The sequence below is a fragment of the Urocitellus parryii genome, chromosome 2 (genome assembly GCF_045843805.1).
Source record: "Urocitellus parryii isolate mUroPar1 chromosome 2, mUroPar1.hap1, whole genome shotgun sequence".
Taxonomy (NCBI): Eukaryota; Metazoa; Chordata; class Mammalia; order Rodentia; family Sciuridae; genus Urocitellus; species Urocitellus parryii.
In genome coordinates, this window is record NC_135532.1 from 11,664,433 (window position 1) to 11,683,679 (window position 19,247).

At 47.0% G+C, this 19,247-nt stretch overlaps 1 protein-coding gene across 2 annotated transcripts in view; it reads right to left on the minus strand.

The window, feature by feature from the left end:
• The window catches only part of Ubac2 (UBA domain containing 2), a 156,179-nt gene that overhangs the window by 19,430 nt on the left and 117,502 nt on the right, over nucleotides 1-19,247 (minus strand). For both annotated transcript variants that reach the window (XM_026399703.2, XM_026399695.2), the window contains one exon: nucleotides 18,571-18,816. In XM_026399703.2, coding sequence (XP_026255488.1) covers nucleotides 18,571-18,816 — 246 coding nt within the window. The remainder of the gene's footprint in view (nucleotides 1-18,570; nucleotides 18,817-19,247) is intronic.

Here is a 19,247-nt window from a genome sequence, read left to right on the forward strand (position 1 = left end):
GCAAAAAAGATGGCTAAAAATGACTGCACTGCCAGTTAAGAAATTCTGTGTTAAAATTCAATTGTTGTTGACTAAAAAAAGTAAAAGGCAAACTACAGATTGAGAGAAAATGTTTACAACATGTATCTGCCAAAGGACAGTGTTCATAATATATATAGAACACTAAGGACAAAAAGTAAACGACAGGAGAAAAGTAGATAAATGTATGTAAGTAGATAATTCATGGAAGAGGAAATCCTGAATTAATAAATATTTGAAAAAATGTTTAACCTCACTATTAGGGAAATGCAAATGAAAACAATTCGTTATCTTGTACCCACAAGATAAAATTAAAAAGTCTAACAATATCACATGTGGGGATGGTGTAAAGGAAATGTGAACTCTCAATTGCTGATGAGAGTAAAAATTGAAAGCCAAGTCTTAAGATCTTGTAAAGCTTCTCATTCTATGATCCAGCGACTTCATCTCTAGATGGTTACAAGTGCCAAAGGGGCAGTTTATGAGAATGTCCTGTGATGCACTTATTATATTGGCAAGACGACATAAGAAATTCAACTGTTCCTAACTAGGGAAAGAGTGTTTCTGTTACATAAAACACTACTGTATGAAAGGCTAGAAGGAATGAACTAGGCCTACATGGAGAAAACCAAAACTGCAGTGGTCAATGAATGAAGAAAGTTTTACAAGAATATGTAATACCATTTACATAAATGTTTAAATACTCCGAACAACAGTAGATGACTTTAACCTTTTCTATGGACACAATGGGGTGGCAGCTTTGCACTCTACGGGTATTTGGCAATATCTGGAGACAGTTTTGGTTGTCACGTGAGGGGAAGCATGGGGATAGGATGGGGGTGCTATTGTGCCTACTGGGAGGGGCAGGGATGCAGCTGAATGTCCTGTGATGCACAGCGCAGGCCCACATCAAAGACGGCCTGGACCAAGCCATCGAGAGGCCCTGACCAGAACATGCAGTCCAGACACTGAGTGGGCATCACTCAGGGCACACCAGCTACAGGCCTGTGCCATTGCACCTGTAGCATCTCATTTCTTAGTAAACCCGACCCAACCCAACCCCTCTGCTCCCGTGAGAGTGAAAAGTACTTAAAAAGCAGAGGCGGCGGGAGCTCTGGGTTCTAGGATGTTTTGACATCAACCTGCTCCTCACAGGGGGTTAAATAGGAGCCTCTACAAACAGGAAGCGTTTCCTTCACCTTGGCTTCTTCAAAAGCAAGAACCACACACTTTAAAAAGGAGGAAGGAAACAGCTTGTGTTTTGAACAGACATTTTGTAAAGTATTTGTTATTAGTTAGCAGGGAGAGTTTTCAAATGAAGTAAAAATTCTTGAGAAAGTAAATAAATGATGAATTTTCCAACAGGGGAGCAGCCAAAGTTTCTGTCATCTAATCAAGCAGAAGTTAAACAGAGAGACAGCCACGCTCTACAGGCTTTGGGAGTTTCTGAGCGGCTAGGCCCCCCGAGTGCACTGTGGCTTTCCTGGGTGCTTGTGGCTCCTGGCAGGGCACAGAGACTCCTCCTCACTCACATGGAGCTCCCGATCTCCTGGGGGAAGGCAAGCTGTCCAGAAACAGAAAAATCACAGCAATTCAAGATGGCACTGATTAAGGACGAAGCTTTCCTGTGTGGCACCTGTTCAGAGGGCCGGCAATGACCAACTGCGACCACAGTACAGGGGTAAAACTCCAAAAAGGATTTTTGGGGTGGGGTTTGAACATGCTCAATTTTAAAAGAAGAGAACGATTTCAACAATGGAAAAGAACACAGAGTTTTTCAAGGTGTTCAAAGATATGTACCTATTTCAAGGAACAAAATAATGCCAGGGAGATTAGGGACAAAAAGGCAGAGAAACGGAAATAGCCAAGAGCAGTCTCCAGGGCCAGAACACCTCAGTTCAAATCCCAGCACTGCCTTTGCTGTGGGACCTGAGTCATGTTTCTTTGTAACCGCTCTCTCAGTTTCTCATCTTCAAATGGGAATAGTAAATGCACCGCCTCGTAGGAACGTGATGAGAATTAAATGAGTTAGTACAAGCAAAGCATTTCAAACGGCCTGGAAACGGCTTACAGGGTGTTGGAGACTGGCTCCCTAATACTGGCCTAATAATTTATAGGAAGATTACAGGGCCCTGGAAGGCGGCTGTGGGTAGAAAGTTCATACACATTCCTCATGTGGTCAGCACAGCCCCAGCTCAGTGCAGCATGAGCCGATTCCTCAGCCAAGCAGGTGCTCCAGAAAGAGTGACATGGAGAACAGTTATAGATGGGCATTATGTGAAGTCTTAGGAATATGAAAATTACTTCACAAAGTGTCCTGATTTTATTTTTTAAATGTTGGCAATGTAGGGGGGGATGCACCCCTTGTTCTCTGTCACTGGTGCTCATACACACGTGTTTATCAGCCAGTCAGGTGATGAAGTATAGAGCAGACAGGGCCACCTGCAGACCACCGTGCTAGGAGGCATCCCAGGGAGGAGAGTGACAGAACTGCGTAGCGACGCTGTGCTTGGTACAGAGGAGGTGAAGCAGAACTTACTAACCCTGCTGTAGATGGAGGCTTTCCACCAAGTTTCACCTCATGGCACATATAAAAACTAGATTTGCATGATACACAGGGACAGCCAAAGCTGCTCACAACAGCCTGAGAGCCGCAGGCCCTTCCCAGCTGCCCCCCACCCTCTGGGGGCTGTGGAGATCAACATCTCAGCCCATCTGTGGCCCTGACTCAGTGGCTAGGAACCTTTAACCCAGAACATCGGGATACCTATGCATTCAGGGAATGTCCTGATTCAATGGGAGCATTTTACAGTAGGGATGACCTCTCAAGGGCAGGAAAAAAACAGATTCTTTTAGTTGCATCAGCTGAAGCAAAATCAGAATAACCGAGTGTCTACTAACATACCTGGTAATAACACCTTAAGCAATGAAGCCAGAACGAGAATAATGACAACATTCTTGTCTTCTAGAAGCTAAAGGTCTGGAATTCTAATCATTAACAGTGTTTCTTGTTTCTTTCATCCGACCAATAAAGCCCTTTGCTGATCCACCGGTTCTCCTTGGCTCCATCTGATTTGACCCCTGCACTGGGCCACACTGGCCATTCCTTGACATTGTCTCTTCTCTAGGCTTCAGGGATATCAGAGTTTCTTGGTCCTTTCAGTCCTGTGCCAATGCTTCCAGTGTCCTCAGAGTCCTACTCCAGCTCATGTCCTTCAAACATTGGTGTCCCTATTTTGAGGAGTGTTGCTCCTCTCTTTCCATTTTCTATCCACAGGTGCCCATTCATCCCAAGGCTTTAGTCACCATGTACACAGCCAGACTCCTAAATCCTCAGAGCCACAGAACCAACTTTCCACGGACACACTTCCATCTACATATTCCAGAGACGTCGATGTGTCTTCGACCAAACTCACCTTCAATCCCCTGTCTTCTTGTGTCCTCGGAGTTGGGGAGTGATACCTACATCCATCCTCTGCATAGGCCCCACCGCCAGGCTTTGTCACTTCTAACTCTTACACACCTTCTCAATCCCCTTGTCTTCCCTCCCCTCTCCCCTTCTCCCCCCCCCCCCGCCTCTCTCAATGTTTTAGACCACTGTCAAGGGCAGGGGTGGCTCCAGAGTGATTTCCAAAGATACAAATCTCATCATGTTCCTCCTCTACTTAAAAACCCACCAACAGCCTCCCACTGTCTTCTTATTAATTTGTAAAAATACTTATTGACTAACAAACACAGGCCTCTTACTTGCTAACTTATTTTTTAAATTAAAAAAATGATGTTTTCTATACTAGAACAGGAACTATTGAGAAGAGTGGCATTGTTTTCTATTTTTGAAAATCTCTTTAATGTCTGAATAGAAAATAGCTGGATTTTTGCATCTGCTTCTGTACTCCCTTCTGTTGTAACTTGGTTATTGAAGTATATGAAATCCTGCCTCCACAGATAAGTAGAAAAGAAGGGGCAGCACGTGAGTCTTTTCCCACAGCTGCAGCTATCCTTCTTTGGTGCTACTCAGCAAGTCCCACTGCTTTTAGGACACAACTGAAATTCTCCCCAGTGCCTGCCAGCCTCCTGCTTCTAGAGGCCTTTCTCACACCCCACTTCACCCTTTCTGCTCCCACAGTTGGGGTTAGGTGCTCCTCCCATATGCTTTGACATGTCCCTGGACCTTTCTGAGGATGGCACTCAGCATGTCTTACTTCAATTGCATGTGGCCTGGCCTCTCACGTGGGATCATGAGGCGGGGACTATCCACCTGTCTTGTGTGGAAACCCAACCTAGTGTGTGACCTGGCCAGTGTAGGTTCTCAGGAAACTGCTGCAGAGTGGATAAATGAATGGACAACATGCAGCAAAGCACACTGCTGAGTTCCATTCTACAAGGTTTTCTTAGCAAAGGCCTCAGTGAGTTGTAGTACGGAGACCCAGGTGACAGGTCAGCGACAGGCTGGGAAGGATAGGCAAGGAGGCTCACAAAGCACAGGCTGGTACCCAGGGCTCTCCACCACTTAGCTACATCCTCAGCCCTTTTCTTTTCTTTTTTTTTAGATGGAGTCTTGCTAAATGGCTGAGACTGGCTTTGACCTTGTGATTCTCATGCCTTACCCTCCAAAGTTGCTGGGTGCCCAGCTCTGAAACATTCCTAAAGAACACAGGCCTCTCTTCCTTCTCACACCAGACCAACTGTTACAAGAACCACTGACATCAAGGCCAAGGAGGGCAGCTCCTCGTGGGAGGGGCTCACCTGTACTTCCCTGCACTGCTTCCCAAGCTCCGTGGAAGCTGCAGCTTGGGGGGTAAGTATGAATGTGCTCAGTTTCATTCATTTATCCTCTGTGTACAGCGTGTCGTCCTGGGGCCAGGTAAAGAGGGTTATGACCCAGAGAAGTGACTAATTTCCTACAGCTCTGAAAGAGCTTAGCTGAGTTGACAGAACAAACGAACACTAGAAACGGAACAGGAGGCACACTAAGGACTAGGTGAGAAGTGCCTTGTTAGAACTAGTAATAAATGCCACTGGTGCAAAGAAGAGTCACCGAAGCCTACTGATCAGCAAAGGCTTCCTGGCAAAACCTTTAAAAAACAGAAGGGAAAACAAAGCCCACTACTGCCACACACACACCACAGAGTGCTCCTCGCCTCGGTGAGACTTAGTAGGGATGATAAGAGGTTCAGAAGAAATCCTATTTCCTGTTTGAAAACCTTATTTCATTGGTAATGCCTTAAAAACGTGAGCCTTAGGAGAAAAACTCAGAAGGGTGACTTCTCAGCATGCCCCATGCAGCGAGGCCCTCAGCTTCCACAGCCAGGAGATTCAGAGATGGCACATCCTGCAGCTCAGGCCTCAAGGCCTTTGACTTGGGAGGCAGGGTAGCCGATGATTTTGCAGCCCTTGGCGCGGATCTCCTTCCTCTGTCTTGCTCCAGTCAGCTAGAGTTCTCGAGGTCACAGGCCTCCCTGTCCACTCCATCCTTGGATGGGCAGGGCCAGAGCCACAGGCACTATTCTAGGGGTTGCATTTGGGGTAGCAGAGAGGAGAGGGGGTGTGTGGACGCCTCTAGATGGTCTATCAGAAAGCTGTGCCACAGCCCAGAATGTAACTCACAAGTCCCAGTGAAGGACTTTTTTGATTGTGTGAAAGGTGGCAAATGTGTCCCTGGTCTTGTTTATTTTGACTGATGACATTTCTCTTAGGAGGCTGAACACTGAACATTCTCCCAAGACGAGAGGACCATTTTAAAGTCAGGTTAAATAATTTTCAACATCAGCTGAAAATCTGAGCCACACACACACACACACACATATATATATATATATTCCCTTTGATTCGACAAGCAGGGGACCTGGTAAATTCCTGGGTGGGGAGCCACTGTAATAAGGGGGAGGGACTCGAATTCAGCCTGGTGATTCACCTTGACCACAGGCATTGGGCACATTGTCTGTGGCTCCCTGCCCTCTGGGCTCCTCCTGTGAGGAAGGGGCTGAGCCTTCCTGGCAGGTGGCTGTCACAGTTGAGAAGCCCTGAGCACACTACAGGCTGAGCCACCTGGTGAGTGCTCCGGGGCTTAGTTTTGAAAAGGCTGGCCAGCCGACCCCTCTCCTCCAATGCAGACCCTTTTCTTCCAAGGACTGTCAGGATCAGAGATGGGTTTGGCTCTGGTAGGGAAAGGGAGTGCTCAGTCTTGGGCTGAGGAGGAGGGAGGGGTCCAGGAGCTTCCCACAGTCCCAGCTTGGTTTGGGGCCATCTGGCATGGGAAGGCCACAACAGTTCCTTGTCTTCGGGCTGCTGTACTATCTTCTTTTGATTTACACACTCGTGATGCTGAACACAAGTCACGTGAGGACTGCACAAGGTGAGGGTTCAACATGGCTCCCCTTAACCCGTGGGAATCAAAGTGACCTCTCAGCGTGTACAAGGCCGACTTTGCCTCATGTCCTTTGTTTTTCTTTCCTTCATCTACCAAATTTTTGGTCATTTTTTCCCCTTAGTTCTACAAAATATTATTAAATGCAAATCAAAATTAAAATGAGTTCTGATATTTGTTACCAGTAAATGTTTTGACACAAGAGGAGGTGAAACTCATTATTAAAAATGAGATGGAGGATTACTCAAGATTTCCTCTCTTTTTGTATCAACTCCCCAGAGAGTTCATCCATTTTTGTGCCTTGGGGGATTGGCTCTCATTCCCATATTCAACCCTCAGCAACCCGCACGCCAGGGCACACATCAGCTTTCCCAGCTCCCATCAGCCCAGCACGGCCCACATGCTCTGCACAAAAATTCCCCCAACTCTCAAAGACTGCTCATCTTTCCTTTTTGGTGGGGGTGGGGGGTGGGGGGTCCGACTCTGTTTATGCCACGGCTTCTTGGATGACATGGTCACTGCTCCTGTCCCCCAGTCCACTCTGCACAGCATTGCTGGCGAACTGCACCATAAGCCTCTCGCAATGCCACAGCCTCGACTGAAAGTCTTACAGCAGCATGTCTAAAACATTCTGTGCTGTACTGAAGCTCTGCCCAAACCAGCCCCTGCTGAAGGACTTCTCCCCTCCCCTCAGCATGTTTGTCGTCCACTCTGTGTGTTCCCACTTCCTGTAGACTGGGACTGTCCTCTCACCCGCTGGTGCAGACCCAGCTCGTTTCATGCGTGTCAATGGCTTCAGCTATTCCCATCCTCCCTGTTCTCCTTCTCTGCCCAACTTCTACAGGACATAGTCAAGCTGCCAATTCAACACTGAAGAGAAGTCTTGAGTCTACGTTTTCTCATCTACAAAATGGGAAGCTGGAGTCAACAATCCTCGAACTGGTTCAAGCTGCCTCTTTCTTGCCAGTATACTGAAGAGTAAGTCTTTTTTGTGGTGCTGGGGATTGAACCCTGGGCTTTGTGCATGCAAGGCAAGCACTTATCAACTGAGCTATATCCCCAGCCCCCTGAAGAACATCTTGAAATCCAAGCAGTTATCTCTCAAAAAGAGGTCTCTGCTGAGGTGGCAGGAGCCCTGTGTCCCCTGCAGAGGCAGCAGGTGGAGCCCCTAGATGGACAGTGGGTGTGACCCCTCCATCTTTACCCAGCTGCTCACAGGTGTTATCACGTCCACGTGGACCTCCAGTGACACCTGAGCTCCTCGGGTGCCCTGACCCTACCAGAACCGCAGCAGCAGGCAGTGTGCCTGAGGAAGGCTGCTGTGGGGACAAAGCGGGGCAGTGCCCTTGGCCCTAAGGCAGCTTGAACACTACTGTGCCGCACCCCGGGAACAGACACAACCTGTGCACCTCAGCTGCCTCATCAGGAGGATCGGAACAAATCTCGGTACAGCTCATGTGTGCTGTAATATCTGATAGGAAGCCATGGCGCACGACTCTGGGAAATCATGGCTTTTGGAAGCCTTATTCACAAAACCATGTCAGTCACCACAGCTCCAAGCTGTGGGCTCAGAACCTGAGCAGTGGTGGCAGCAGGGTTTTTCCCAGATGGGGACACAGGAAGGATTTTGCCTCGGACACTAACAGATACCCCAATGGACTGTTCTCAATTACAAATGTTTTCTGGTTTTGAATACCCACACACATGCCTTTTGGGGGGTGGGTGAAAAAATTTCACAAAATGATTATGAGGATGATTTTTCTAAAATATCACAGTATATCTGTAAATTCATTCAAGGTTTTAATAAGTGCTCAAAGGATTAATAAGTGGTCAAAGGAAAAATCAGGAAAAGAATTAGAATTTCTTACAATTTTTATCTTTAAAATGTAGAGTACATTTACATTTGCTTTTTTTTTTTACATATCATGAGATTATACCACTCTCTTCTTTCTCATGAAGACACCAAAGCAGGATGGAAAATAGAAATGATCTTCTCAAGGTCACCTAATGAGTCAGTCTTGGAAAAGGATTAGAATTTAGATTGAGTCTATCTTTCTGTGCTGAATTTTGTCAGAAAGGCCAATATGAGCAACTACAAAAGCACCAGACATAAGAGTAGTTCCTGCAAGGAGGGAAGAGACTAGATAAACAGCTTAGCTTTAACCTCACTTGAAAAACAGAGTTCTTGCACCTGATTTTCATTTGATTGCAGATTTTTATCGACTAAACACTAGTAACTTATTCCACATCTGATGCTACACTTACATGCGCTGTAAAGAGTCATAAAAGGACTAGGCTCACTGATTAGACTACTCTGTTGACAAAGCAGCATGGCAACTTGACAAGAATGGTTTTCAAATCAGATCGCATCAAAAAGTGAAAGAGCTCAGCAAAAAAGGAAAAGTGCTAAGAAGCATGCCACAAGCCACTCGCTGTCACCAAGGCTGCTCTGGTTATTCCAGGCTGGAGATGGGAGAGGGTCTGCTCCCTTGGGATTCCTCTGTGATGCGCGCACGCTCGCATGCAGGCGCAGGTAGAGGTGTTCCCAGTTGGTGCTTCCTCCAGACGCTTCTCTTGACTCTCCTTGGCTGGGTTAGGAGCTTCTCCCAGAAGAGCTCTCGTGACACCTTCCTCTTTCTCCTCTCAGCCCTGGGAGAGGGAGGATCCTGCTGCCTGGATCCCTGAGGCACTCTCCAGAACCTGGCCCAGCACATGGTGGGCACTCCTGTGACTTGTGGAATAGATACTAATGGGAATATCAGTGTTGGCAGGTCCAAGAGCAACAAGAAGCTTCCTCAGAAAGCAAGGCAATGGGGTAAAGCCAAAAATGTTGCAGAGGGATGGCATCGGCCAGCACAAAGCTCTGCTAAGTGAATCCTGTTCCCTAAAACACGCTGAGGGCAAATCACGCCTGCTGCGACATAGGCGAGCCTCGAAACTGTGATGCAAAGTGAAAGAAACCAGTCATAACAACCAGCTAGCGCCCACGCCCCTGGACAAGGAACACTGTGAATGGGCAAATCCACATAGGTCTCCTGGGACTGGGAAAACTGGGGAGTGACTGCTAATGGGGACATAATTTCTTTACAAGGTACTAAAAATGTTCTAAAATTGATGGGGGTGATAGTTTACTCAACTCTGTGAATATATTAAAAGCCAATGAACTTTACATTTCAACTTCAACCTCAGCAACTTAGCAAGAACCTGTCTTAAAATAAAAAACAAAAAGAGATGGAGATGTAGCTCAGTGGTAAAGTGCCCCTGGGTTTAATCCCCTGAATCAGGAAAACAAAACAAAACTGAGGACCTGAGATCACTTTTCATACACTAGAAATATTTTATTAAGTTACCAATACTTGATTAATGATAGGATCTCTTATAATGTGCAAGGCAGATGTGACTCATAATGATGGACGTTCAGATGGTACGTAACAACTGTTGCCAGGGTTGGGTAAAGAGAGAAACAATTTTCACAGCCACAAAACGTTACTAAGGGCAGGTGACTGAATGTAGCTAATTGACTTCAAATGCTGAAAAAGTAACTGAACTGCATGTGTGAACAGTGCATTGACACCTTCTGGGCTTATGGTGTAACAGACTGCTCATCACTGAAAACAGCTGGACTCATCCAGGAAACGTGGGGCTGCCGAGGCAGCGAAGGGGCCAAGATGACACCAGCAGACACACTGCTTGTGGCAATCTTCCCACAGGGCTCAAGCCCGGTCGATTCAGGGTGGGTTTCTTCTTAGTTCTGTTCTAACATAAATGGAGATGTTACAGGAATACCTTAGAGTAAGCTTTATCCTCAACTCTATGTTGTGATATATGGTGACATTTTCTTCATCAGCCAACAGAAAAAAGGGTGGTTCATAAGAGTAACAGATTACCAAGACCCAGAGAGTTCAGAGTTCCCAGCAAGAAACTGCTTTGAAAGCTGCTGGCTACATAATCTTCCAGAGAAGATCCTGGCATTTTCTTTTACTGTAAAGAGTTAGATGGTAAATGTTTTAGGCTCTGAGGACCAGAAGGCAACATTGAGGCTATTATATAGGTTTAATTTAAAATGTAAAAAACTATTCTTAGCTTCAGACTACGCAAAAACAGGCTTTTTTGGCTCAGTGTTAACCCTTGTTTTGTAAGTTAAAACTTTTTAAGAATAACTATCAGCTTAGCTCCCAAACCAGGACTACCTCTCAAACTTCCTGGGAGCCACAAAACAAATGTCTAAGTTATGAAAAACTTGTTTTGATCTGTTATGATCTATACTTGATAAATCCCTCTGGTTTATAAAGTAATTTTACCTAATTTTTAAGCTTTTCTTATGCTGCTTTATACTATGAACATCTGAGTTCCTGAAGGAAAAACAAACCAAGCAGTTTTCCTTGATCCTTTCACACACCAGTCAGCATGATGCTTATGACATTGGATGCATTGGGCAGGGGGACTGCCCACACCCCAAGCAATTCTCCAGCGGACACCACTACTGTCTACAAGGAGTTAGCGTAAGACCCACAGTTTAAGGGCTCAGTCCTACCAGATTATCCCTATTTCAGATGTGAATCCAAGCCCCAGGTTTTCTGCCTGTCTCTGGCCTACTAGCTATAAACAGGTCCCATGACCCTCTCCTCAGGTTTGATTAATTTGCTAAAACAGCTCAGAGAACCTCGGGAAACATTTATGTTTATCCATTTATTATCAAGGACATCACAATGACTATAGATGAAGAGCCAGACCGGAGAGACGTACAGGGCAAGGCCGAGGGACAGGTATGAGCTTCACGCCCTCCTGGGGGGAACTCCAGGAACTCCCATGTGTTCAGCTCTCTGGATCCCACCCTTCTGGGTTTTTAATTGAGACACCACTACGAAGGCCTGGATGATTAAATCAGTGGCCACTGATCCACTCTACCTTCAGCCCCTCTCCCTGTGAGGGCAGGTGGGAGAAGGGCTGAAAGTTTCAACCCTCTAATCACAAAACTGGTTCCCCTGGCAACCAGCTCCACATCTTGAGTAGAAAAAGGATCCTCAGCTGCAAGTACCAAAGTGACTCTGTGAGGTCACCCAATATGCAGCCAGCCACTGTTGGGGCGAGGCGTGAGCCCTGAGTCTCACACTAGGATACAAAAAGACACTGATCTCTATAGAGATTCCAAGGGTTTTAGGTGCTGTGTGCAGGAATTAGAGTAGAGATCAAATATATATATTTCTTTTTTAGTTGTTCAAATATATATTTCTTATCATATCACAGCACCCCAGGGTTTCTCCCATCATGACCAGCAACATGAGAAATAGGCACTAGAAGCCCTGGAGGCAGTCGCAGCTCCGTCACCTTGCAGGTGTTTTCACAGGAGACTTGGGTCTGCAAAGCTTGACTTGGTCATTCCATGATCTGCTGAGCAAGCTCAAGCTCATCAGCATGATACCCTGAGGACACAAAGAGCCTCCATCATGGCAGCTGCCCTTCTTCCTCTAGCATCATCCTCGCAATCCACCCAGTACAGCCAAAGCAATCTTTCTTAAAGACAAGCCTACCGTACGCTCTCCAGCTCCAAAGGCCTCAATAGCCCACTGCTTCTTGCAGGATAAAAGAAAACACAGTCCTGAGCCTGGTGTTAGACCCCCTCTGCTTGGCCTCTGCTTTATTCCCAGCCTCATCTTTCGTTGCCTCTTCTGTAGCCACGCCAGATCTTAAACAAATGCAATTCCTTGCTGTGCCCACAGATGTTCTGGGCCCCTGTGCTTTTCCTCATGGGTGATCTGTGCCTGAACTGAGGACCCCAGTATTGTTCCCCCCAAGATTCCCCCAACCCAGCTGGGCTATGAAGAGCCCCCTAGGGAGAACTGCCACACCCACATTTGTGCTTCAGGGCTGCACACAAACTCCAGTAGAGACCTGCTCCTTACTTACCTCCTCACCCTCCCCAGCAGCTTCAAACTTCTGGGAGGCCAGGGCATCGTCTCATGTATTGGTTAGGGCAGCACAAAGCATCAGAACTGAGATGCCAGTAAGTAAGACACAAGGTTCCTGAGCTTCAAGAGCTCATATGCTGCTGCTGGACAAGTTAAACACACAAGCATGAAAAGTCATGTGATGGATCGGCAGTAGCAAAAGGATCCTCAGCTGCAAGTACCAAAGTGACTCTGCGGGGTCACCCACTATGCAGCCAGCCACTGTTGAGGCGAGGCGTGAGTCCAGGGGCAAGTAGCCAGAGAGCAGAGTTAGCATACCTGATAAGGGTCTCTGCATCCATCTCCAGAAGGGAGCTACTGTGATGTGGAGAGAGCGAGGTCACAGATGTGGTAATATTTGTTGGTAGGCCCCGTTTACAATGCTACTTGCCCATGAGATAATTGGCCAAAAGCTACTGAATAGTAACCCCTTGTGGAAGTGTCCAGAAAGATCTGTGAGAAGTCAAAGCATACTTGGAACATCATCACACTGCTGGGCTTGATGAACGTAAGACCCTAGCCACAGAGAAGAGGAGGCCTACAGAGTTGTCACCCTGGTCACAGTTCTTCGGAGCTTGAAATGGCAGATGCTACACAGCTGAACAGAAATGCTCTCAGGAGTGAAGGTCAAATTTGCTTTGCAGTAAAAGTTATCCTAATGAACACGGGGTAAGCACCCGGCTGTGCTGGAGTAAGGTGGCTACCTCGAGCAGGAGAGACACCCATCCTTCCTCTGCCAGCATTTCTGCAGTACTTCGTGACACCCACCCCTTCCCTGAAACCCCTTCCCAAAGGAAGCGGGTGGTCTCTCCCATTCCCCATCTGTGTGGGGCTTTGGGGGAGGTGGTGCACCTACCCTTCTTCCTGCACCCCACCTGCTCTGCAGGCCCCCTGGTCACTGAGCTCCTGGTTTCTGTTCAGCAGCTCAGGCTCCTCTTCTTCCTCTTCACACTGCCTGAACATAGCGTGGTCTGTCCTTCCTACTCATCCTTGCAGAAGACACTGTATTGTCCCCACCCTGCTCATTTGTATTAAGCTACCCTCAGGACAAGAAGTAATTCTATTAATATTTATTGTTCACATATTTACTCATTAAGTTCCCAAATATTTACTGAGCTCCTACTACTTCCCAGCATTATTTACACATTGGAGCTACAAAGAAAAACAGCCTCATCATCTCCAGCCATGCTGGGAGGGGCAGGGAAGTCAATGAATGGTGTCAGGCTGGAGCTCGTGGACAGAGGAGCCTCAGCATTCCAGGGGGAGGCTGTCAGGGGCTTCCCAGAGGAGGGGCTATTTGTGAGGAATACTGTGGAGGGAATGGAAGTCTCGTAAGCAAAAACTGTCTGTGATGTGGGGTGGAGTAAGGAGGTTGCACAGAAGTTTGTTCCAGGCTGAGAAAAGGGCAGGTGTGAAGGCAAGAGAGTGAAGAGCAAGATGCAGCCACGCTCAAGTGCAAACAGCTCAGCATGGCTGGCTGCAAGCTGCACAGGGGCTGAAAGGAGATGTGCTCAAAAGCAGGCAGGGGCGTGACAGATAGGGAGACCCACTGAAGGGTGTCAGCGGAGCGAAAGCTGGTGTTGCAGAGACTGCTGGGGGCTGCTGGACTGGGGACAGGTCGGGAGGAAAGCAAGGCTACAGCAGAGATGGGGCAGAGGCTTCTGTTGGAACCCAGGCAAATGATGACGTGGGTCTGGACCATAGCATGCGGATGGTGAGAGGGGGCGATGACTGGCTTGTACTGAGGAGGAGATGCCATGGGACTTAATGGGGGTAGGGGCGTGGGGGGGTGGGGGGAGAGAGGGCGATGGACGCACATGTGTGAGATGTCTCCAGTGGAGCCTCAGTTTGGGCCTGTGGGTGGAGTGAGAAGCAGAGACAAAGTGTAAATCCTGAGAGTCTGTGGCACGCTCAGGAGGCACAGGACGCGTAGGTCATAGAGCCCAGGGAGTGGCAGGGCCAGCCTGGAGGCCAAAATCCAGGAGCCCTGGGCCTAATGAACAGATCGTGAGGGCCATAGACTGGTGGTCGCCCACTGAGGGTGGTACAGAGCTGAGCAGGTGGAGGATTGTAGGCTGGAAACAGCCTGTCAGGAGGAAACAGGGCAAGAGAGCTTGATAAAGACCATCACCATCCTCTATCTGAGAGATGGACTGAGAATCGCCTTCTACTTGGTACCTCCTCTGTGGTCTCTGCCTTCTCCCATCCACCTTATACATGGAAATGAAACCAAGTTTTCTGAAGCAAGTGTCCTACTTTTATTACCACTGTCACAGAGAAAACCACTGTCACAGCCTCCAATGTCAAAACCAAAATCTGCTGTCAGGTTTAACAACACCCCTCCATTATCAGTTGCCCTGTTATTTCCCACCTTTAACTGCATACCTGCCACATTTCTCTCAATCAGGGCTCCTGGAGGTCTTTCCTGTCCACAATTGCATTGTCACCGCCATGCTGACTCCAGCTGCGTCTGCCCCGAGTGAGGTGCTCCCCCAATCCCAATCCTGCCCTGCTTCCCATGCCTGGAACTGCTCGGACAGTACCAGTCCACATGGAAGGTGCATCTCCCAGGGCACTGCAGTGCATGTGACTCTGCTATTGACCATGTGTCTCAAGCACACTGCCCACACTTACTGGAATTGATCACAAACTCATTAAAGGGAAGGACATGTCCTTTACTTCTTTTGGGTCACAGGGGGCCCCAGTCTTGGTCAGAGCTTCTCAAGCAATTGTACTGCAACCCTAGAACCATGGGAGAGGCATGGGGAATGGGCATGCAGAGGGCAACAGGGAGCAGCGGAGGAGCTGCTGGAAGGAGATGGAAGAGGACAGATGTAGGCAAAGACCCACAAGGACCCCCCTGGAACAGACTGCCAGGTTATTTTGAATGCTCAAAATTAAAGACTGGGAATGAGTAATTTTTAATATATAGTAATTAGTAACTGAATAACTCTATGCTATATAACCTCTGGGTTCTATTAAAAAACATCTGAAAACCAACAGCTTTTAAACAAATAATGGATTTATTTTAAATGGAGAAACAATTTGAGGCTTCCTACAATAAAAGATTCAAGGGTATTAAAACAAACAGAAAGATACACTTGAAACATTAAGGAGATGGAAGTAAAAGTTTCTTCAGATCCACTGTGTGTGCACATGCTTGAGAACTAAACATGGCATGGTTCTATTCTGAGTGGAGGGAAGCCATAGGAAGAGCCACAAAGAGAGGCAGTAGCTTCCCGGTGCCTGTCAAAAATGGACGCTCCAGAAGGGCAGGCTTTGGGTATTCATTCACTGAGGCTTGAGCTGGCAATCTGGCAGATCCTGTGGTGTTATAAATATCTGAAGTGGAGAAAGACACTGTGGCATCTGTAGCCAACCACAAGGGAGAAGCCACATGTAGGCCCCGAGGATCCTGGGCAGGGCACACATCTACAGCAGAAAATTATGTTCCTGCAAAAAACTGCTACACTACCAAGTGCCTGTCCAAGGGTCAGAGAAGCAAGGTGTTTGCAGAGGGAGACCCATCAAATGAGTAGGCCAAGTGGACCAGCACATATCCACTGCTGGATGCAAAGGTGCACCTAAAATCAGCAAGGTGGGGCCAAGGGCACGGTGAGCTGCAGAGGCAGGTATGCCAGACCCATATCGCCCTCCCTGGTTGCCCTGAAACCTTTGCCCAGCTCATACCTATGCCACAGAATTGGTGGGTCCTTGATGACCAAGTGACAGAGAACAATGGCCCAATCTGGTTGACAGTTGGTAGAAAGGGATCATGGCTTCACTATGGCTCCATTCACGGGGTCCCCAAAAGATAGCAAGGTGCGCAAATTCTCCAGTGGGCAGAGCTGGTGGCGCATACAGTCAGCCACTTAGTGTAGAAAGAGAAGGGGCCTGAGGTGATGATATGCGGAACATGGATTTACTGGAAGTGGCCAATGACTCTGTGGGCTGGTCAGTGGACTGGACAGTAGTGGAACAAGGAAACCCGTGGAAGAGGCAAGTGGACAGGCCTAAAGGAACTCACAGGAAGGATGAAGGCTTTGTTTTACAGTTTAACGCCTACTGTGGACATCCCCCACAGAAAAGGCACCAAACAGCAGGCAAGCAGAGGGACCTGGCAACTCTGTCACTGGCATCCCAGTGTTGGCACGTGAACAGGGTAGCCAGGGTGGCAGGACGCAGGCTATGCAGCAACCCCACTCACCAAGGCTGCACTGGTGACTGCATCCAACCTGCACCAACAGAGACCACACAACCCAGTACACCCATGTCCCCAGAACAAACAGGGCCCTTTCCACTCTGAAAGGGGCAGTGTTCTGGACAGAACCCCAACCTCCCGCATTCATATGCTGAAGCCCGACACCACAGCACGACTGTATTTAAAGACAGAGTCTTGAAGGAAGTAATTAAGGTTAGATGAGGTCCTTACGTGAGTCCTAATCAAAGAGGACTGGCACACTTAAAAGAAGAGTATTGGGGCTCAGAACATGATATCCCAAAGCAGGGCACCTTGATGTGCTGAATACTTTGAACTGAAGGAACTGGAAGATCTCTAGAAGTAAGATCAGTCTGACCTTCTGTCAGCCTGTCTCCTGTTCCTTCTCCCCTGAAACAAGTATTAGAAACTAGAATTTCTCTTCTCTAAAACAGGTTATAGAAACTGATACCCTCTGGGCTGGGGATGTAGCTCAAGCGGTATCGCGCTCGCCTGGCATTCGTGCGGCCCGGGTTCGATCCTCAGCACCACATACCAACAAAGATGTTGTGTTTGCCGAGAACTACAAAATAAATATTAAAAATTCTCTCTGTCTCTCTCTCTCTCTCCCTTTCTCACTCTCTCTTTAAAAAAAAGAAAGAAAGAAACTGATACCCTCCCCTCAAAGCAACCCAAAAAACCTAGAAAGGTAATTTTCTCCTTTCTCCCTTGATGACCCTCATTCCAGAGGGGTCCAGGGAGAAAGGAACGCTACAAGTACACAGACCAAGAACACATGAGCAGAAGGCCTTGCTGGGTTCCCCATCTAGTACCACTAGAGCACACTTTTTGCCCTTTCTGTTCTTTTTTTTTTTTAAACTAGGGAGTGCCTTACCACTGAGCTCTGTCCTCAGCCCATCTTTCCATTCTTCTTTCAGTTTCCTTGTAGGATCCACCTCCTCCTGCCAAATACAAAGCTTCGCCTACAGCCATGTTCACCTTGGTTGCGGTTCTTCCCTTAGAGCTCATCTAGTCTCTTGCTCAGCTTGCTTCTATATAGAGTTGACTCCTTCACCTGTACCTCTAGCTCCGAGAGAGATGTCTGTCCTCCATCCTTAAACATACCATGGATACTTTTATGGTATGCTCCAGAGTCACTTCAAATTCAAATATGTCTTTAGGGGACAACTTCTGCTTCTCTCGCTCTCCCATGCCTTCTTGCTCTCCCATGCCTTCTTCCCACCCCAGATCCAAATGCTGGGACCTGTGCCCACAATGGCCTTTAAGGATTTCAGAGCTGACTTCTCTTCTCCAGGTTGCTGAGACACCTGCAGACCTACTGCCTGCACCCAGGCTGGCAGGAGACAGGGATCCAGCAGGAGAGAATCATGTCTCTTGCTGCTCTGGAGGGTGATGAAGGTGGAGGTAAGGTGTGAAGAACCCAGTGTGCTGGGTAATAGATGTGTCAGAGCAAGAGCTCCTCTGAAGGACAGGTGCAGTATCAGACTGCCTAGATACTACAGTGTTTACTGATACATGTGTAATAGTTCCTGGTTATTGATAACAAGGTTAACAAAACATGGCACTTATTTGATTTGCTCATTGGTTATTCCCTAAAATTTTCTCATCTTCACATTCTCCTCATCTCAACCAAGGAAAATCATAAAGCTTTGCGTTTGTTCTTCATCCACAGCACACAAGTAGCATTTTTAACAGGAAGACACTGTGGCTTTTACAAGATTATAAACACAGATAAATATCCTATTGTGTTAACTAGGTTGGTGTTTCTCCAAGAAACGGTGACTATCTAATATAAGTGGAAAAGAATGTCCAGTTTGACCAATCACTCAGCTCCATTTTTTTTTTAACCTTAACAAAACAAAACAAAACAAAACCAAGAATAACCACTATCAGGACCAATGTTCTATTTGGAAACATGTCAAATCCACATCACAAAACTTAGGAATAAAATGAAGTTGCTGTCACATACATGATCATAAGGGAGAGTTTGCTCTCGGAGTATTTATGCCATTAATTACCTGCTGCTGTCTCTGCCGCCTCACTTGTGCAAACTGGGAGAGCATCAGCTGCCGATCAAGCTGCTCCATTCTTTGCTGCCTCTGGATGTCCACTGTGGCTCCCATCCCAACTCTGGCCTCACTGGTGGGTTCTGAAGATGAGAAGATGGGTTCAAGTGTCCAAGAGAAGAACTGTGCCACCCAGCTGGGGATGCAGAGCACCTGGTGAACTTGCAACATTTTGCGGTCATAGCACAGACCCGAGATCTAAAAGAAAGAAGTCCAGCTGGATTGTTTAAATGTAATCACATTTTAAAGAATATATTTAAGATAGAAATTATAACTGTAAAACATTTCAGATGGCATTTTTCTCAGTTTTAGCAGTGTTAGGTGATGAGCAAAACCCCTACTATATTGCAGAATACTAAGTAATACAAACTAACAAAAATTTAATTTACTTGGTAAAACAAAGTTGTTTTTATTAAATTAGGAGATAGTAAAACCCTAGCCATTTAATATTCAAAGTATTCAAAGTACAAACCAATTTTTTTAAAAAGTCTTCATTTTTTAAAAAGCCATAAATTTGATTATCAAAACAATTTCATACTCTACTAACTATGGTTACCCATATTGGCACATGGCCATCAGAGAAAAATATACCAGTAGAAGACAACTCTGGTGATCCATCAGCTGACCCA